General features: G+C 36.1%; 1 protein-coding gene across 3 annotated transcripts; it reads right to left on the minus strand.

Annotated features, from left to right (window-relative positions):
- Window positions 1-4361: 4361 nt before the first annotated feature.
- Window positions 4362-16553, minus strand: LOC108374394 (uncharacterized). Of its 3 annotated transcripts, none has more exons than XM_017630377.1 (2): window positions 16256-16553; window positions 4362-7359 (listed from the first exon to the last, which is right to left on the minus strand). In XM_017630377.1, exon 2 carries the CDS (start codon window positions 7159-7161, stop codon window positions 6097-6099), a length of 1065 nt encoding a protein of 354 aa, XP_017485866.1. In that variant the 5' UTR covers window positions 7162-7359; window positions 16256-16553; the 3' UTR covers window positions 4362-6096. The 3 variants fall into 3 exon arrangements, with proteins under 3 accessions (XP_017485866.1, XP_017485865.1, XP_017485867.1); XM_017630376.1 differs by lacking the exon at window positions 16256-16553 and adding an exon at window positions 10358-10616; XM_017630378.1 differs by lacking the exon at window positions 16256-16553 and adding an exon at window positions 7582-7597.
- Window positions 16554-22150: the final 5597 nt, after the last annotated feature.

Consider the following 22150-nt stretch of genomic DNA (forward strand, 5'->3'; position numbering starts at 1 on the left):
GGTCCGCCGTACACCCCTGAGCCTAAAGTATTTTTGCAAGGCAATTTCGAAATTTTTCATTTTTACTTTGATCGAAAATAGGTATCGCTTTTTTAAATTTTTTGTCATATCTTCGGCATTTATATTCGGATCCTAAGGTGTGATATACGTATCTTATAAATCGAGCCCTAACCGCCAAAAAGAGATAAGCGAATTTTTTTGAAATTTTTCTTTTTGATGCAGAAATGCATTTAGATGCTCTAGGAGTATTTCGGCATAAAAAAAATAAAATTTCTACAAAAAACGCGATATGTTCTCGTCTCGAGGAGAATTTTTTTTTGGTTCCAAAATTCGATTACCCTAAGTAACCCATTCTAGATCTCAGTTTTTATCACACCAACGTACCATCCTATTGTCAACTTTTGCCAAGGAAGTTGTTTTATTATTCGAGTAAAATTACATATTTAAACAAATTTTTTTATTACCCAATATGGATGTCAGCCAAAAATGTAAAAAGGCGACCAAAGCAAACTTTTTTTTTTGTTTCGAAATACCTTAGACTTAGGGATGTTCGCCGAACCTTTTTTGTTTGCTTGTAAGGTGGTACGGTCTAATGTACATACGCATAGTAGTAGTATAAACAGCAAGCCTTTTTATCAGTATTACTCAACTGAAGTGGATGAAGTGGAGTTGACGGTAAAGTACATAAATTGGGTTGAATTAATTGACAACATGCCACAATCGCTCTGGCCGCCAGTGGATCCGCCTCTACAGATCCAAAGACTTACTAGTTTAAGTGTGTATGTGTACATGCACTGCAAACATGTGCAAACATACCAACATACATACTATGTATGTACGTAAGTAGGTTGAAGTGGATGAATGGACGTTTAGTTGGCAAGCTAGCTAAGTATGTAACTAAATAACTGACTGGATGACTGGATGGCTGGATGGCTGGCTGATTGACGCGTTGACTGCCTGATTACCGCTTCATTTTACAATATTTAATTTTATTCTTTAAAGTCAATTCATTTCACTGTAGTTGTTTATGAATTGGCTGCAATCGCGGTATGTCGCTTAAGCATTATTATTATTATTTGTTTTTTATGTTTTTGTATGCGTTTATTTGCTTATGATTATTTGCTCAATGATATGTGAATATGGTTGGTTAGAGTGCATGATATGCACGTGCATGCACACAACCATACATATGTGTGTAAAGAGAAGCATGTAGGCATGCAGATACGCCTTAAGAGTGTGCAACAGTGGGAAGGCGGAATGCAACAAGTTAAAGTTCATTGGCTTTTGCACTGACTGCCCACAATAACAAGATAGATAGATATCTCTTCATAACTCTGCCTGGCCATGGAGTGTAGGTATGTACATAGTAGTATGTATGTACTTACACACAAATATCCATATTTAAATTAAGCAATATCGACGCATTATGATAAGCTGTAATTTCTGGTAACCTGAAAATAATTTTGTGGCTTAAGGCAAAGACTCGTCTGTTCTTTTCGTAAATCCTTACACCAATTTGCACACGTACATTTAAAATTCTAACTAGAAATCAATAGACTAGCTGTAACACAATATGTTGGCGTTTGGCCGAGCTTCTTCTCCGATTTGTGGCGTACGCCTTGATGTTGTCATACGAAGAGGAGGGACCTACATATTTTTGCTCACTCCGAACGGCGATTGCATTTTTAGGAGAAGCTGTTTTTCATGGCAGAAATACACTCGGAGATTTGCCATTGCCTGCTGAGGGGCGACCGCTATTAAAACAAACTTGCTTAGGTTTTTTATTATGTTGGGCCGAAACTGGGTTCGAACCCAGACCCAGCGGAATGTTAGTGAGGGTCGATCGATAAACTAAAAACAAATAATAAAAAACGACGTTCTTTAATACTAGCAAACATACGGCGTGTTTCACTGCGCCTTAAGAGTATACTTGTGTTTTTTTTCATACCCGTATTTGAATATTTCATTTATTTTATCTATTTAATTAAATACCATTTTTCAACAAGTTGGCAGCCCTCCTCAACAATATTTTCGGCAGTAAACTTTCCTAAACCTCTGCAGTTTGATACCCATATTGCAATATTTAATTTATCTTATCAATTAAATTAAATTAAAGTTTTCAAATATGTGGCAACCTTCACAGAAATACTTTCGTAAGCCTTCTTAAACCTCCTTTTTTCACAGCCATATTGCAATATTTACTTTATCTTATCAATTTACTTAAACTGCAATTTTTAAACAGGTGGCAACTCTCAATTTTTTTTTCTTTCTATAATATAACTTATACCTCTAGCGATACATTGATGAAAACTGCACTCAATTTCATGCATTAGTTTGCGAGTGAAGCGCGTAGAAACATACAGACAGACAGACAAAAATTCTAAAAATGGTTGATTTGGTTACTATTGCTCTAATAAAGACTGCTTTAATATCTTTAATGTACAGACATCGGCTGCTTACAATTCTATCATATGTATAGATTCACTAAGCCAAAGCTCCTTTTACTTGTGGCTAACAATGTTTGGGTAAATTTTTATTCAAAATGCATTGCTGATGCTTCTTAAAGATTTCCTAGAAAATGTTTACCCACACCCTAATGCACACTTACATAAATGGTGAATAAATTCTTCACAAATTGCCTTGTGTGCATGCCCATATTTCACTTCATTTGTTATTATTGATGGATTTATTAGCGCGTAGCATACTTTAAATAAATTAATTTGCGTCAATTGAAAAAATAAAAGATAATTTAAATTTGAGTGCACTCAAGCACACAGGTTCGGTGTCGGCCTCTAAATACACTGAGTAAGAATATTAAGTACATACACTGATATGAAGCTGGACAAGTTTTTTTTATAAGTACTTAACCGAATGTGCTTTAAATATATTTATTTCAGTCAGCACCTAAGTAAGTCGCTTACTGTAAAGAAAAAGAAATAAGTAAAGAAGTATGAGTTCGGGTGAAGCCCCGAACTTTATATACCCGGCGCAGGTATCAAATATCGTCGTTTCAACTTTCGCTAAACTACCTTGGCAGAGATAAGCAGAGGTGTTTTTCCCGATTTCAAACGTTTTCGGTTATAAGCTGAGTTAGTCTTAATGATATAATTAAACCAAGTTTAGTAGAAAACGATAAGGTGGTTACCGAGATACACCTTTTGTAGCCATAAAGTGGGCGGTACCACGTCCAATTCATAAAGTCTATAGCAGTTTTTTTATTGTTAAGAGATTGTTATAACAATTAACTTGGCAGAATGGGCCTGGTGGTAAACGAGGAACATACGAAGTATCTCTTGTCACCAAACAAACAGTCAGAACATTTGCGCTTTGGCACCCACGTCACTGTTGACTGTTAAATTTCAAGAAAGTAGAGAATTTCGTTTGCTTGGGAACCAGCATTAACACCGATAATAATGTCAGCATGGAAATCCAACGCATAGTCACTCTTGCCAACAAGTGCTACTTTGGACTGAGTAGGCATTTCATCGATATTGCTATCGATTTTCTACCGATACTTTTATCGAATTTGTAATCGATATTTTTTATCGATTTTGTTGTTGATATTTTTATCGATTTAGTTATCGATATTTTTGTCGACTTTGTTAGCGATATTTTTATCGATTTTGCTATCGATATTTTTATCGATTTTGCTATCGATATTTTTATCGAATTTGTTATCAATATTTGTTTCAGTTTTGTTATCGATATTTTGATGGATGTTACCATCGATTTTGTTATCAATAAGGTATAAAGATAAAAATAAAGATAAAGGAAAAGAGAATAACATAAAGGTAACTAGAACGAACAGGGTAGAAGTAAAGATCTAGATAGAAAAAAGACAAAAAATATAACCTTAAGCAAAAGCAGATGTACATATGTATGTATGTATATTGGTTATGAGACAAACTAGATATGTAACGAAAGTTTCACTTCTCCAGTGTGGCCCAGGCGCACTTACTTTTTTATATCGAAATTGCAAATTTATTCAAAGCTCAATAAATTGGCCATGTTTTGCAACCTCGGGTCGATCAGTAACTTTTATAAATAAAATACATTATTTTCGGAAATACAACTTATTTGCTTTTTTGTTTCATTTGAAATCATAACCTTAAACAGAATCTCAAGCGGGCGGAGCTGCGGTCGAAAGCATGTTTTGTATAAAATTTGAAACATTGTGCATATCAAAAAAAAATTAAGATTTTATATAATTTGAAATAATAATGGGACATTACTTTACATACAGTCGAATAATAAAAAATATAAAAAAAATCGTTGCGTGCCAACTAAACCGACCAGTGTCATATTTGGTATTTTAAATTACCTTTTAACAACAATCAATCATGTCAATGAAAACTCACAAATTATTACGCTATAAATTAGCTGTCGATCGTATTTATTTACACTTCAAAAATATGTGTGTTAATACTTAAAAATAAAAAAAAATCATACAAATAGTTATCGTTTTAACGTATACAGTTTAGTCGTTCGTGAGATACTGGCATAAGAGTTTCGATTAATTGAAATTCAATACATCACTAACTAAGATAGGACAAGCTCTGTTATCAACTACATACTTAGTGTAAATAGCTAGCTAGTAATAAGATTAACATATTACATATTTATGTACATATATTACGATGGCTAAGCTATTTAAATAATTCGCATAAATATTACAAAATAAGTACGTTTATGTACATTTACATACAAACATTTCAATGTAATTTTAATGTGCATAATTAAATAATTAAAACCAGGCGATTGCACAAAGTTCAACGCTTAGCTTGGCATTTAAAAACCTGCGCGCTTGCTTGCTTATGAGTTAAGTAAAAGTAACGACACATTTGATTAGCTTAAAGCTTAGTTGACAAATGATTAGTTGAATAAGACTTAAAGACAATCAGCAAAAAGACTTCCTCCTCCTATTGGCTTAATGACTACGTACATACATACATATGTATGTATATATATAACCGTTAATGCAGTTGCGTTTGTGATTATAATTGACCTGTTTTAATTATACGCATACATCAGGGTGCATCACTCTCCAAAAAAAAAAAAAAATAGAAATCCCATATTGTTTTTCTATCGGAATTATAATACGTATAATATTTTAAGACTTCCGCCAAAAATATCTCGGAAAATATTAAGATTTACGTGAGCTAGACCGATTTAAAATGCCTAAAAAATCGCATTATTTTGATGCTGTTGATAAAATGTTCAAACATTTTTATGTAGACCTTTAAACTTAAACTCGTTTATGATCTGATGTCATTTTTGAAAAAATTATTTTTAAAAACTAATTTTATTTATAAAAAACCGCGATTTTTGCAATTATTACGTAAATCTTAATAGTTTTTCGTAATATTTAAAAGACAGCCCTACAAAATAATAAGTTTATAATTGTGGTCGAAAAACCGAAACCTTTTTTTTTGGCGAGGCACCCTACTACACATATGTGTGTATGTATGCTTTTTTCACAAATACAAGAAATATTAATTACAAATTATTTTTATATACAAAAAGTTACACAATAATAAAGTCATAAAAAACTTAATTGGATATTCACAGTTTTGCATGGAGTTCCCTGCTTTTAAAAATACGAAACAAATTTCGCTGTAAACAAACAGCGTCATTTCTTAGACAAGAAAAACCTGGAAAAAAATTCAAATTTCGCAAGCTCAGTGCGCTGACTTTAGACTGACATTCGGCTGACTGGTGTGACTCATCGATGGAACAGCTACAGCTGCAGCTGGTTGCCAGCGAACTGCGCCGTGGCGCACTGGCTGCGCAATTGCGGGAAATATGCAGCGAACGCTGTTGTTGCTGTTGTCGCTGCTGTTGTGTGTGAGGCGCTGCTTGCATGGCACTTTGACATTTCATTACGACAACTAACCGCCAGCTGTCAACTTCCACAACGCTACATTTCTTAGGACTAACAATTTAACTACTTGCACACACAACGCTACATATTCTCACACGTACATACATTAATTCATATAACAACTAATCGCCAAAGTGTGCAGTGCAAACTACTTCACAGCCGCAGCCAAACCATCCAAGTATACTGTCAGGCGATTCCACCCCCCACCGGCCTCTTCATGTTGTGTTAAGCGCAGTGAGGAAATTCTCCACGCGCGCTTCATCCACCGCCGCCGTCGTGCTTTCCTCGTTCAACAGATCACTGATCGAGTACGCGGAGAGTGGGCGTGACAGGCGACGCTGTGATAGTATATCATCGATGGAGGTGACTGGCGACAGTGATTTGCAGCCGGCATAAATGAAATTCTCGCTCTTCTCGGCATTGCGAGCAATCGCTGCGAAAATATCCTCCAAACTGGATTTCATACTCAACTGTGGCCGGAAGAGTACCGGCGAGGCGAGTGGTGATGACGATAGTGGAGCCGGTGATTCGGAGCGTGATGAGGAGGCAGCTGGCGACGCTGTTGATGGCGTAGTGGAAGTGCCAGCGCCGTATGCCAGCGAATTGGGCGCCTCGCGGCGCGCACGTCGTTGTGGCGGTGATTCGTGGCGCGTACTCCACGTGTTGTGATCTTCATCGGCGTTTGATTGTTGCAGCAAACTCAGCGAACTCTCCAGCTGCTCCTGCGAAAGGAGCTGAGAGAGGCGCGAGGCGTTAAGCGTGGACTTTGGCGGTGTAACCGCTGCAGTTGGCGTATCGTCTGCATCCTGACACTGTATGGTCGGTGTGACGCGATTGATTTTCTTGCCCAACAACACTGGCGCTACGGTTACTGTGGGCACGTTCTCGAACAATTTTGCAATTTGATTGACATGTGTGTTGGTTTGTATGGAAGCAGGTTCTACCTGTCGCTTGATATGATTGGCGTGCGTATCCTGTCGTTTGGCGTAGTGCGTTTCTGTGGTGCCCGCTGTGCTGTGCCGCTTCGGGTAGACGCGTGTAACGGCCTTGCGTGGCTTTGGCTTGGGCATGGGCTCGCCCAGTGTGTGACAGCAAATGTCCGGCGCATAGCAGCGATGGTATTTGTGACGATTGGCCTCATAGTCGGCATCGGCGAAGGTCTTAATGCGGCACAGGGATTTGGGTATGAGTGTAAGAAAGACGAATGTGTAGAGGAGGTAGGGGAAGTAAACACAGAAGGTCTCCAGATATGCGAGGTATTCGTGGTAATCGAAATCCATGGCTATTGCTGCAGTTGATTGATATGTATTGTGTTGATGTTTTGTATTTATGCGTAGTCTTTTTCGTTTTACAAATAAGGAAACGTTTCTTAGTTGAAGTATTTTTTATCACAAGCGCTTTTTATGAAATTCGCAAAGTCTTAGTATTCTTTTACCGTTAACTTTTTCAAATGTAATTGCTTTCGCACGTTTTCAGTTCTGTAAATAGAACGACGAGGTGATTTTTTTTGCTTAGTTATGGTGAGAACTGGCGCATTTGTGTTCTTAATTGTAATTGTTCATATTGCTTTATAAGCCACACGTTCCTCGACAAGCTTCTTGTAAATTAGGCGGTGCCACAAGAGAGTCTTTCGGATGAAAATATAACTCGTTTAGAAATATTTTATTAAATTTCTTGATGACCTCTATATGTTTACATACATAGTTTAACGAAATTTAATTTGATTTCAATCTTTACTTTTTCATTTAATGAATTTTTTTATTTTTTATGTGCCTTATGTTTTTATTTTTATTTCTATTTAAAGTTTTGTTTTTTGTTTTATTTTATTTTGCTTTAATTCATTTTATTTTACTTAATTTTATGTTATTATATTAGTATTTTCGGGTTTACTTTTACTTTATTTTGAAATTTATGTCATATCGATTTGGCGTCAATTTAATCTGTCAAAACACTGTTGAAAACTTTTCAATGCAGAACCCATTGTGTCTAGCACTTGACTGGATTTGCTAGATATAAAATACACAAAAAATTTAATAAAAAAGTGAGTATTCACAAAAATAGAAATTTTCCATAAAAATTTCTAATTCTCTTTTTAATTATTTAACCAAGTTTGCAAAAACATAAGCTTTAATAAGCGTTTTGTTGTGGCTGTAGCACCAGCTTTTGAAAAAAGGCGCTCAGCAGGCACTAGGGTTGCCAACACTTTCTACGATATTTATAATACTTTTTCAAAAAAATCTGAAAATTTTTTTTTGTGTAAATAAATATGTACATAGGAAGAGTATCTATGCACGCCGATAACTTTTGACTACGTGAACCAATTTCCCATGATCCTCTTTTTATTCAAAATATCCAGTCTCAAAGTTGGTCTCATATCTTGTACAGTTGTGCCGATTGCATCATTGCCAAAATAACGGCACTCTTTGGTTTTTATTTTGACCACGTACACAAGACCCGAGCATAATTGAAGTCGGTTGCACTTGTTTTTTAATTAATTGTAGAAAAAATGGCCTGAGGGGATTGTTATCAAGCATTCGCTTCATAATGATAAGATAGCAAAATGTTTGTTCATCTTTACAGTGAGAGCGCCAACGCCGATGACCAAGTATTGCCAAAATACAGCACCACGATTCGAGTACTTACATATATACATGTATGTATGTGTGTACATTACAATGTACCACCTTACAGGGAAACAAAAAAAAGTTCGCCGTACACTGAGTCTTAGGTAATTTTGCAAGACAATTTGGAAAAAAATCCCCGAACCTAAGGGTCGCGTTTTTAAATTTTCCGGCAATAAAAAGATTTGTTAAATAGTTTTACTGGAATAATCAAAATACTTTGCGAGCTTTAATTTACTGACATTAGGGTGGTACGTTAGGTTGGTAGGAACTAAGATCTGGTGGGTAAGTACTACAACGAGGCACTTGAGGTCAATGAACTTTGGAACAAAAAAAATTTCCCTCCAGACAAAAATACCGATACATAATACTTTACTTCGTGAAGTATTTACTCGTATCGGAACCACCCTATGAATTACAAACGTTGTTTATTTTTATCCATTTGTGAATGGAGTCTTAAATGAAAATGTGATTAAAAATCAGTAATAACACCCCGATTAAATGAAAAAAAGTGCCCACACCATCACCAACAAATTTTTCTAATCCGACGTCCGGACATAAAACCAGTATTTTGTTTAATTAATAGTAAATTTTTCTGACTTTCGGTCAGTAAGAATCACTAGATTGTCTAGATATGTACTGTGCTAGTAATGATGCCATTAAGCCAGATATTTTTTATTAGTTAAAAATATTTAATATTTACAAATTGCAATGTTAAAACTTTTCATTATCGATGTATATTTTTTTGTTTCTGTTATATTTCGGTCTACTAAAAATGTTAATTGAAAAATTTGATTGAGCTTCAGACCGGCGTTCTTATTATTTAATTTAAGAAAATTTAATTCATTAAATATTTTTTTTTAGATTTGATTCCTTTTTAATTTTATTTTTGTTTTAACTTGGTTGAAAGTTAAGAGCGATTTTCAAGAACTGCAAAGTTTGTGTCATTGTGCTAAAAGTTTCACTTGGTATTTGTTGATAACTAAAGCGTAATTTTAATTGGTTTAAAGATTCAACATTATTTTTATTCAGCACAGTCAAAACGTGGCATGTGCTGAGCGAGTGATTTACAATCATTTTTTCTCGATAAAATTTATTTATTTATTTTTCTCAAAAAACTAAAAAATAAAATAAAAAACCAAAAATTTAGGCAATATTATAAACAAATTTTATATTTTATTAAAAACAATTAATTTGTGCATAAGCCACGCACTTATTGCGCGAAAAATCGCGTGTAGCTACTTTGGCTTGAAATCTACTACTAAACTAAAAATTCAGCGATCATACTTTAATATTTGTACGGCCGCATTCTAATTCTACCGGCAAAATTATGCATATTGCATGATTGAAATGCATTCTAGGTGAATGCGTGTGTATGTACATATATGAATATTTTAAGAAATATTAAAAAAAAAAAAACGAAACCAAATTTTTTTTTTTTAACTATAAATCAAGTCAAAAATGCTTTCAAGCGAATATTAGCCAGCAAACGAGCAGTGGCATCTTCCACGGCGCGCCCACACCATATCCGATTGCAAGCGGCATACTTTTTTTTTTGTGGATTTCCAAATTTGCAATGTCGCATAGAGGCAATTTTTGCGTGTTCACTACATTTTTAATATTTTTTTTTTTTGTTTTGGTTTTAGTTTGTTACACAAAAATAAAAAAATAAAAAATTGCAAATTTGAAGAATTCTTAAAAAATATTAAAAAAGTATACACACACGCATCTGCTTTATTTTGCAATGTTTACGGTTTTAATTTGCTTCAACGCTTTTAAACAATTTCGTATTTCATATTTTATATTTTAATGTATTTTTTTTTGTTTGTTTATCCATAAGTTTACTTCAAATTACTTTTTATAGCATTCTCTTCTACAATTTGAGATCAGTGTCGCCGCGAATTGCAATATTTTCTTAAATATTCTTATAAAATTTTAGTTTTTATAATTTTTATATATTTTTTTCTCGTTCGAAGCGCGTTCAGCCGTCGCGTTCTACGGTCGTTATGTCTCGAAATATCTGCGTTAACTAAATTCTCACTACAGCTGCATAGCTTTAATTTGCCCACTCTTACCGGCTTGTGGAGCGGGTAATAAAACGCTCGCAATGCGGAACCGAAAACTAGTCAAAAGTACAAATACATATGTAACAGCATGTATAACCAGGTATGTACATATGTGCATATGTATGTGCGATTAATTTTAACTACACAAGGCAGCTGCTCCCCACCAAAGCTACTTAGCGGCGTGAGTTACTGGTTATTGCTTGGCGCTCTTGCACCCAACTGTGCTCCAACAGAGCGCTTTCCGTGCATTTGGGCAGTGCGCTACGAGCTGAGAACGCTGGCAAAGCAAGATCCCCCAAAAGTTCTCTGGCTCTCTTCCAACACGCCTACCATTTTCTTGTGAATGTGTGTAGTTTTGTTTATTTATTTTTTTTTATCGCTTTTTTCGCAAATGAATAATTTGTTTTCAAAAATTTGTATTATTTGTTTTCTTGTTGTTGCTAGCATTTCAAATGCCGGAACAGAAGCTGGCAAGTGCACGACGGTGAAGCTACACTTGGCTGCCTAAACACTTAAAAAAAAAATATGAAAAATTCTACAAACGCAAACAGATAGTGGACCGATTCTTTTCGCTTTATAAACATATGTATGCATGTACATTAGGGTGCATCACCCAATAGAATTCGTTTTTGCACCGGAATTAAACATTTTTTCATATTCTATTTAAGACTTTCGCCAAAAAATATTTCAGAAAAATGTTAAGATTTACGTAAGCTGGACCGGTTTGAAAGTACCTAAAATATTACGCTTTTTTTGATATCGTTGACAAATTTTTTTTAAATTTTTATGCAGACCTTTAAAACATAAAGTCTTCTATCTTTATTATATTTTAAGACTTTCGCCAAAAAATATTTCAGAAAAATGTTAAGATTTACGTAAGCTAGACCGTATCTAAAAAAATCATATTACATATTTTGATATCGTTGACAAAATTGTTATGCAGACCTTTAAAGGTTAAAGTCTTTAATCTGACGTGATTTTTTAGAAAAAATGTTTTTAACAACTAATTTATAAAACCCTCGATTTTTGGAGGTAGTTTCAAATAGGTCCGGCTCACGTTAATTTCAATATTTTTCGGAAACATTTTTGCGAAAGTCTTAAAATATTATAGATTTTGTATTTCCAATGAAAAAACTGATACATTTTTTCATAGAGAGTGATGCACCCTAATGTAGTACATATTTATGCACATTAGTTTTGGTGGACATCATCAGCGCTAAAACTATGGTGGCCAATAGCGACGTGGCTGATTTTTTTTTTATTATCAGCCTTTCTGACTGTCTGCCGGTTGACGTATTCTAGTGCGAGCGTTTGCGCTGCTCCACACAGCTGTTTCTAGCTGACAGCGCATCTAATTTCATGCCAGAGATTCATGCGAATTAATTTTAGTTGGTAAGCATTTGTATTATATATTTACTACACCACCCATCAAAACATTTAAGCGTTTATATACACAACTATACGACAGTGACTCAAACCGAAAAAGCAGTCCCCTAAAAAGAATTCTCAAAAATCAACGCCATTTTTTAGATGGTTGTAACTTGCACTTCATTCGAGTAAAATTGTATGGGCCATAAAACTGCAAACCCAAAAATGTTTTAAAGATTCAGATTAAGAAGTTGAAATTTGTATGCAAATTTCTAGAATTTTCCAAAATTTTGTATTAAGTTTTAAACTTTGATTTATGTGGTTTAGGTATTTTTATTGAAAAATAACAAAAAAAATTGGCTTGAATAACATTACGAATATTAAAAAAAATCAACACGTGGTCACTTGTTTGAGTCACTGTATATACAATTTCATGTACTATGTTCATATAGAAGCACTGGACACACTTAGTTGCATATACATATTTCTAGTTCTTTAAAAAAATGTTCATGCCAAGAGGTTTTACTTACACAGGTACATACGGGTGTATTTACATACATACATATGTATCTCTCATGCATATAGACTCCTAAACATACATACATAATATTATGTAAGTACATATTTACTTAAGAGGAGACAATAAATGCCATAAATTCTATTTGGAGGCCACTGATAAAAATATTAAATATTTACAGACCTACTTTTTCTGATGTTTTCGCAAGAGGAGCATTTTAAATAAAAATATAGAGATATCCAGCGGTATGAGGAGGCCTCTGTGGGTTTACACAGCGGCGGTTAGTCCGATACTCCTTAATTGAGTTGGTTGTAGTATAATGGCCTGCCTTGGTTAAGACTTCTGGTCTGCATTAAGGGAGCATCTTCTGCCACCAGATTATGGCATCTTTTGATGCATTTCTTTTGTGGCTCTTATTTTCCCCTCCCCTAAATGTTCTTTTTTGTGTCTTAACGTTTTGTCTCAGCCATATTGACCTAGAGAATCTACAAGCGACTCGTTTGGTCTATGGCTACCTATTATCCCGCCAATCATTTACTTGTTTACCACACTTATGATCTATTTTGGGGAAATATAGCATCATTCATTGTAATTTACCCACTTCGAAAGCGCTTTCTAGCCTTGTGACAAATTCTTGCTAAAAATATCTATGTGAGACGATAACATACAGATATACAAATGTTTATTTGTTTAAAAAAATTTTCATGTCCATACGTATGCAAGTATTATTTAGTATAGGTAGAAAGTTTCTGAAATTTGTATTTTTATTTCTTGCTTTACATTTTGCTATCAGCATGGGGTATTTCCTAAGTAAGCTACGCGCCAGCAATGATCGCTAATTCATTTAAAATTATTGTCATGATTTCGGCATTCACCCGCCCCCTCTGTCACTGCAATAATACGCCTCATTTTGGCACCTCGGTTTACTTGGTAGCATAAATACATACATATGTATGTATGTATAGACGTTTATTTCGAATTTTGTTTTTATTTATTTTTATTATCTGTGTCATTTTGGTTAATTGCTCTAAGTAAAGCAGTAAAACTGTTGATATTTTGCGAGCATGTTCACACATACATATACACAAAGTTTATGTGGTTTGGATTAAGAAATTAAAAGTGGGGCAATATGGACTTGGACCTCATTTTGGTACAGACACCTACAGCCACATAAATATGTACAAATGTATGAAAATAAAACAGCGCTTGCGATCGTAAAAATTTGAACTAATGAACCAAATTTTGATGCAATCATGTCCGTGTGGAAAGCTGTCGCGAAAGCAGAGAAGTGGCGTCTACTGAGGACTACAGCTCAGAAAGTGTTCAGCGGAGCAAAATTCACACGAGATGCAAGGGAATGAGATGTCTATTGTCAAAGTTTAAATATTCGTGTGCGGGAAAGAGATAAGATCGCTAGGAAGTCTTCGTAGTCAAAGTTTTGCCTTGAATTTCGAATTAACTTCTTAAGCCTTGCGATTGGTATATGCTTTTCCACGACTAGACTTTTGGAAAAAGTCAAGACGAGAAGAAAAGAGCTTAATGGATTTTGAGAGAAGATACCTGGGTCTACGACCCAAATTATGTATACAAAAATTATAATAGTCATTCTCACCTTTGGCGTGTTAACCTGCTGAGAGCTGGTTGACACGAGGGCCCATCTGCTGAGCCTGAAAAGTGTAAAACCAGTGTCCGGGTGACGTTAGAGAGACGCCTGGACATTGTACTTAGGGACAAGCGTACATATCTTTGATATGCTCTGTAGTGCTCTAGGACTTCGGGCATCTAAGAAGCTGTGGATAACGCATAAAGACCATGGCTAGGCGGAGACTATTAAAAAAATCGCCTAGATCAAGCATGCCGCAACTTCGATGTTCACTTCCCAGGATCTGATATCGACCTAAACTACGACTAGTGTGGTGGTAGTAGTGGTTCTTAAAAATCCACGAAAATTTCGAACTTAAAAAAATAAGGAGTCCCTGCCAGGGTTTGAAAAAACCGAGTCTTTTTTAAGATGCGGGTTTATAAATTTATATAAATAAGTTTCAGTAATATGACAAATTTATCAGACTTCAAATCAAAATTTTGTCGAATTTTTGCAATTTTTTTTTACTTGTTTTTTTTCAAACACTGGTGGCACCCATTTAAAAAAAAAAAATAAATTTTCGTGGATGTTGAACAATGTTGATATTTTGAAGACCACCCTAATGTGATTTGGCCTTTTTCCTCAGCAACTCTTATTGAGGTCATGGTTTCCTACAATGTCTTAGGCAGTACACCGTCACTATATACTGAAAAATAGGGAGCGGACGGCTGAGTTTAATACGAGAGGCGCACTAATCCAGAGTACTCATAAGAGTTCTAACGAGACGATGGGTTTTTGACTGCATGGCCCCTAGTTTGGAAGCACTTTCTTCGTGCACTCGAAAAAAATGCGCTCCAGATTTTTGGTAAACCATTTATTTGAGAAGCTGGATCTTAGATAGAGGTTAACTGGAATTACTATGCAGATTTGCCAATTGGTCGAGATTTGTTAAAGACATGAAGTGAGGAAATCTTCTACTTGAGAATAGCGGCTTTGAAAACTTTTATGCACCTTCAGGATCGATCAACTCGCGTAAAATACAAAATTATAAAGATTTTTTTCTATGAATTCGATTTAATTTTATTTTAAATGCAGTGAGGAGCAAAAGTGTCCGAGTGGTGATTTTTTTTACAAATATTAACTGCCGGTTTCACCAGCAATTTAAGTGAAAAATTATATTTCAATTCTTTCAGTTTTAATCAAATAAAAAAATAAATTCTAAGTTAAATTTCTTTCGTTTTTGCTCTCATTAAAAACGGCCTCAAGCTCAATAAAAATTGTTGAATTAAATTTCTTTCGTAAAATTTGTTATAAATGTTTTTCATGGTTAATTTTTTTTTTGTTAATTTCTGATAAAAACATTGTCAAGGCTATAGCCAAAACTTTTTAAATCAGTTTTAAATTTTAAATAAAAAAAAATTAATTCTTCAAATTTATTTTAATTTTGTTTGCAAATGGTCTAGCGTATTTTATTTCATAAAATATTTATATTTACACTGAAAAAACCGCAAAAAGACTATCAACAATAGCAAAAAAAAAACATATTAAAATCAACCCGGTTTTTTAAAGTGTTCAAACGTGCACTTACTTTATTGTACCAAAATTTCATGGGTTACAGAACTCATGCTCAGAAATTTATTAAAAATTCATATCAAAAAGTTAGAAATTATTTTTTTTTTAATCTTTGATTAAAGCGGTTTTAGCGACAGCATGGACAATATTTTTATCAAAAATCAACAAAAAAATTTTAATATGAAAAAAATTATTATTAAAAAAACATTTTGATATTTTTGCGCGGCACTGTATGAATATATATTACTCTAATTTATTTTGTTTTATTTTATTTTATTGTTAAAATTATTCATTTATTTTTTTCTTTTAAATTAAATTTTTTTGTGCCAGAAATATTTAGTTATTTGTTTCCCGATTTCACACTAGTAATTGAAGAATGAGTTATTAATCATCCATTTAATGAGCAATCATTTATCACCGACTCGTCAAAGTTCTTTCATAACTTATAAAAACAACAACAACAGCAATAGTAACAACAACATGCCCCTTCGTCATTGTAAAAGTTTTCACAAGTCATATTTTATTTCTTTCTTTGTGCAATTCATTCTCCACTGATTGGATTGCATTTCTTGTTGTTATTATTTTTTTTTTCGAGGGTAGCACTTAGTCACTTGGAATTTTCTTTTTGTCTTAATTGAATTTGCGAACACAATGTCTTGCTCTTATCGCTACAAGCTACTTCACATGCCTGCACGTTGTTCTTGGTGCGATAACAAAATTGCAGCAGCGCGAATGAAGGTGAGCTCAAAACAGGAACGTTAAACACAACAAAACAGCACAAGCTTCAATAAACAAACAAAAAAAATTTCCAAGCGCTTTCCGTGTGCGCTCTGTTACCGGTGTGAGCTGCAAACGCTTTGAGCGATCGTGCTTAACTAAACGCATGAAAAAATCGCAGCCACGACGAATGGGGTGCTGGAGCAAAATTAGCAGCAGGAGAAAAAATTTAAAACAACAATTGTGGAGCATTCAATGCAGTGACAAACATATACAAACGCAAGCGGAGAAAGATGAAAGTTCGTAGGGTACTCTCTCGCAGCATATCGCAAGCAATGGGGCGACCTTCTTAACAAAAAAAAAACAAAAAAAAAATAATGCCAAATACCAGTCTATGCAAGACTGAAGTAACTTTTTATATAAAAATTGTATGCAAGTTTGTACAATTTATGCGGTCGATTAACGCAATGAGTCAGAAGCGCATGCGCAACTTGCTCCATAATCCCCTCCCCAACTAACTGAATTTGTCCCAAAGCTCAGCCAGGCAAGATCTCGAACAGGGCGTGTAATTTGAATGTAGCAATGAACAAAAGAAAGAAAAAAATAAAGGCTTTTGTGTTGCACAGGATTATCTTTCGAATGCCTTTGGCTTGAGTGCAAGTATGTGTAAGTAATGAAGCAATGTTAGGCCTGCGGACTGGTGCAAATGATTATAATTTTATTTCTCTTCTTGGATCTTGGATGCTGTCGCACTAACTATGCGGCATAAATGCGTGCACGGCAAAAAAGGAAATTCACGCAAGTCAAGAACAATGAATCATCTGTTAGTCATATGGAAATTTTATGGATTTTTAGTTGTTTGTCTTGACTTTGCATATGCACTCTGGCCACTGCTCGATGAAGGAAGAAAAATGAGTTAGCTAAGGCACTCATAATCGAACATTTAACCGCCAGGTTTGGAGTCCCACATAACGATTTCTGTAGTTGTTATAGAGATTGCAACCGGCTCCAGAAAAGATCCGTTTAGAAGCGACGAGCCATGGAACAAACCACACTCAGTTATTGTGAGTGAAGATCGCATTCTCTTTTAAACCCTTTAAGGCCCTGGGTCCGGACGGCATAACACCAGCTCAACTGTAGAAGTCTGCGAAGCAATCGCGCCGCTGGTTGATGCCTACCATCGCGAGCTGCCTAGCTAAGGGTAATGTTCCGGAGCCTTGGAGGGTGGCCAGAGTTACTTTTTTTCCTGAGGCGGGTACGGTCTTCCACGTGTGACACAGGAACTGCCGCTCGATCAGTTATTCCTCGTTCCATTTGAAGACTCGGCAGAGTCTGATTGATCTACACTTAAAAAACGGGGTTCTTCGAGAGCGTCTATCCTTAATTCAGCATGCCAGCTGTAAGGGCAGATCTGTTGAAACGGTCCTACACACGGTTGTTGATGGCATTGGGCAGTCCTTTCCGCAGAAGGAATTAGCGGTTGGTGCCCTCCTTGATATCGAGAGAGCTGTTGATAACATTTCGCCTGAGGCTATTGTTAACTCCCTAAATAAACTAGAGGTCGGTGTCGATCCCGTAAAGTTTATTTATCGCATGCTTTGTAACAGAACCGTTGTGGCAGAAAGGGACAGCGCACCAATCCGGAGATGTGTGAGTAGAGGTACCACGCATGGCGAGTTCTTCGCCGTTTCATTGGTTTGTTGTCGTGAATGACCTGGAAAAACTGTTTGAGCTTGGTTTAAAACTGTTATTTTAGCTGCAGGCTTGGTAAGAACTCTAGCAACACGGAGCTTGTTCTTTTCACTGTAGGGTATAAATTGCCATCTTCCCTCAATGGCTGATCTTCCATGAAGGTTCTCTGACCGGGTGCAGTACTTGCGCTTGATCCTTCACAGCAAGTATTCCTGTAAATCCAACGCAGAGGAAAGAGTCAATAAGGCAAGAGTAGCCTTATATTGTCGCTTGCCGAATGTAGGTCATTCGCTTTATGAAACTTGTATAACTCCAACAAACCCCTTCACGCCATATTCCAGATAAAGAGAGGCCTGAGAGGAGTGCAGTATCTGGAATCGGGGTCATGTAAACGTCTTTAAGGACGAATCAAAGCTGAATGGGAGGGTAGGGGAGACGTCTTCTGTGAAGAACTCTCCATAAACTAGAAATTTAGGCTACCGAATCATTGTGGCGTCTTACAAGCAGAGGTAGCCGCAATACAGTTGGCTTCGGATTGGTTTCTTTCCAGTGCGATACCTTTGATGGAGGTGAATATCTATTCCGACAGCCAATCAGTTATCAAGGCTCTTGGCGGCTCCCTGATGGTTCATTCGACAACAGTGAAGGATTGTTTGACCTCCTACGCTATTAAGTTAATTTGGGTTCCGCGTCACAGCGACATCGCCGGAGACTTCTCGGTGATGAGCTGGAAAGGCAGGGAATCCTTGAGAGAAATTCGGGGTGCTCCCCTGACGTCGTGCCATCTACTCCTAAACAAATAGGCGTTTGGCCAGCTCAACATGCGCTTGGCGAAGACCTTGGAATGCTCGGTGGCTAAATCCTTCTGGCCACGTGTAGACCGAAAGCGATCCAGGGAGCTCTTGAGACTAAGAAAGTTACAGCTGTCGCTATGGGTGGGCATGCGGTAAGGCTGAATAATAACGATAACCCTACTACACCAGCTTCAGACCTTTCATTCTTACAACTAAATTAAGTGGAACTTAGAAGCAAAAAAAGTTCAAATGAAATCCATTTCCACTTTTTGTTTAGAGATGAACTATTACGTTTTCCGATGGCGTGGTTTCCTATACTGATTTACCATAATAATGTGCAAAAGGGCCGAGCTTTGACCGCTGCTATAAAAATTCAGCCGTAAACTTTCAAAACGCCGATACACTATACGTATTGTTTTTTGACCCCTCTACCAGAATCCATTGCTGGAACCTTCTTATTGTTTTTTTTGTGTTGTACAGTGTTATTGCACTGCCTATTTGCCCCTAAAATCTTCCTCAATCACATCATTTAGTTGACATTAAAAATGTTGCAAGTTTTTAACATTTTTTTGCTTTTCTCAGCAAATCCCTGTCAGTGGTAGGAACATTCACATTCCTTTTTCTACAAAGTCTTTCATGTTTTATGTCCCATCGGCGAACTAAGTTACCAATCTACGCTTCCTTGTAGGCCTAGCATACTTTGTATGTAATTCTTTCAGATGCCTTGAAATATTCAAGCAATTTTTTAAGAGTCTAAGTATTCTTCTTACAGGCCATCTTCGTTGTAGCGCGACTTGGTAATAAATTTATGTGACAAAAGCTATTTACATTAAGCTACAGTCCAAGCTACGGCCAGGTCGTTCGACGGCAATAAAGTCTGGTTTAAGCAGCACAAGAAAAGGACATACAAAAAAAATTTGCAAGATATTCGCTGATGAAGCGAATTTCCATTATGTTGGCCAAGGAAAGAGGCGAAGGGTGCAATCGAGAGATGTAGTTACTAAAGATAACGATACGTTACCCCTGCGGGACAAATAAAATGAACAAACAAATTTCTTTGTTGTTTGTGTTTCCGATAGGGTACGTATTAGGGTGTTTTAATATTCGTCTTTTTCGAAAACCGGCTTTCGAGTTATTCGAAAAAAATGGCAATTTAAAGAAAACCGGTCCCAAATTTTCAAATTAAGAAAAAAATCACACCTGATTGGTTTCACCTTCCGTTGTTGGCAGAAACTCGAGCATATAGAACCGATACATGGTGTACTCGACCGACTATACAAATATGGTATATTATATACTGGCCATTCATCGAGAATCAATCAACAGATTCATCAACTCTCACCCTTCCTTGAATTCCATCATCGGAGACCAACGCCACCTATCGCAGACGAATAGTTGGAGTTTCTTCGTGAAGCTCGCAAGTCATTGACACAACTCCGTTCTGGATCTTGCAGCAGCTTAAACTGTTCAGTCCAATTTGAATAAGATGCCTCGGTTACATTAACCACCTTTTTATATGTATGTATGCCCACTCACCTCAGCTCATCTAATATCCATCTCCCTACGCCCAAACCACTCGGAACTGGCCGTTTTCTGAGCCTGCCTGATGAGAGTGAAGACAACATGTAGTCGATTCACTGATTTAGACAGAGTTAAATAAGCTGCTACAAAACAAGTAATTTTTAAGCAAAAAACATTTTAGAGTACCGTTAATTTCTTGATGATCCAATGATCGTATCTAAACCAAATTAGTATGGAACCAACTCTGAGGGAGGCATAACCGTTCTTTTAAAAGTTATGCGGTAACATACATAAACAAAAAAATATTCCGACGAATTGATAACCTCCTCCAAATTTTCCAGTATTCAGAAAAAAATTAATAAAAATATTCTATATTCCTGGCCGAGCTTCTCCTCCGAATTGTGGCGTGCGCCTTGATGTTGTCACACAAAGCGGAGGGACCTACAGTTTTACGCCGACTCCGAACGGCGATTGTATTTTAATGAGAAGCTCGGACAAATCAAGGCCGGTTGAAGCGGGTTTAGAAAAACCGAATCAATCAACCTAGTATGCATTTATATGATGTATGTATTGTGGAACGATTTTCCGTCGTCCCTTGTCTGGAACGAAAAATTATACTGAAGACGGCAAAATGCCGAAACCGGTATTTCTCCAAACCAAAATTGACCAGAGATGACGAAAAATCGCTCAACAATACATTGTAAATAAACCCTTGTCATTTCAAATGACTTATGAACTGAAGGAGAAGATTATGAGGTCTCATAGACGCGAAGAGTCTTTTGACAAGTCTGGCAGAGGTATGTAGCTGACGGTGTACGACGTTGGAGCTGCTCAATTTAGGTATTTTAAAGCCCTGATTTTACTCTTTTCTACAAATTGAAACTTCGCCGACTTTTTCGAAATAAATAAATGAACAATGGAAGTTACACAATATGGACAGTTGTGCATCCGCGTGAAAGCCTGGAACTTCTAATCTAACTTAATCATCAATTAGTAAAAAAAAATTCAAAGAGAGCTTTCACTCATAATTAAAATTTCAAAAAAAAATTTCAGTTGTGTGCCCTCCGACTACGCCTTTCTTTGGTCATCAAATAATTCGATTTATTGAAAGTAATTTGCAAGGCGAGCACAGGAAAAAAGGAGTTACTTTAATGTTCACAGGGCTCATAGAAACCGTAGTAATCCACCTAATGACCAAGATATGTTATGTGCTATTAGGCAACAGGAGCCAATTGTTGTTTTTACTTTTCTGCAAAAAAGTACCGCAGCCTTTGCAGCCAGTGAAATTCCCTACAGGGATGTTACAACATCATTTACGAGCTCACAAGACGGACCTTACTGCAGCAACTGCCCAGCATCAGGCATATCTAAATGTAAATGGTTGGTTGTATGTTTTTTTGTGTTTGTAGCAAGCACATTTTTAATCACGATTTCAAAATCGCCATGATCTGTTCTACCATAAAAAAAAAAAAAATAAAACAAGAGAAAAGAGTTACCAACAGCTGCCACAAACTGTCTACTACGACTTCGATGTCAATTTCAACTTTTGACTGACCGCCTCAATGACGGACTGCCGGCGTGCTGACCAAGCCGAAGTACCACTGGCTCGTAGTGAAGGCTTCTAAATATCTGGTTGCTGGTGCGCTTGCACATCCATACATACTTTGACAGACACAACGCCAGACAGATGATCTTGAAGTCACTTACATTATTCAATGTTGTACATACGCTTCAAGACGTGTTGTTGTTGCATTTAACTTGTACATACATACAAACATATATAACTCCGTAATTGGTTCTTTTATTCAATTTGATAAAT

This window comes from Rhagoletis zephyria, unplaced genomic scaffold (assembly GCF_001687245.7).
Source record: "Rhagoletis zephyria isolate East Lansing unplaced genomic scaffold, Rhagoletis_zephyria_1.1 Rzeph_scaffold_07677, whole genome shotgun sequence".
Lineage (NCBI taxonomy): Eukaryota > Metazoa > Arthropoda > Insecta > Diptera > Tephritidae > Rhagoletis > Rhagoletis zephyria.

Bases quoted from the DNA above. Each gene is read 5' to 3' on its own strand.
- LOC108374394 (XM_017630377.1), bottom strand. From the start codon at position 7,161: ATGGATTTCGATTACCACGAATACCTCGCATATCTGGAGACCTTCTGT.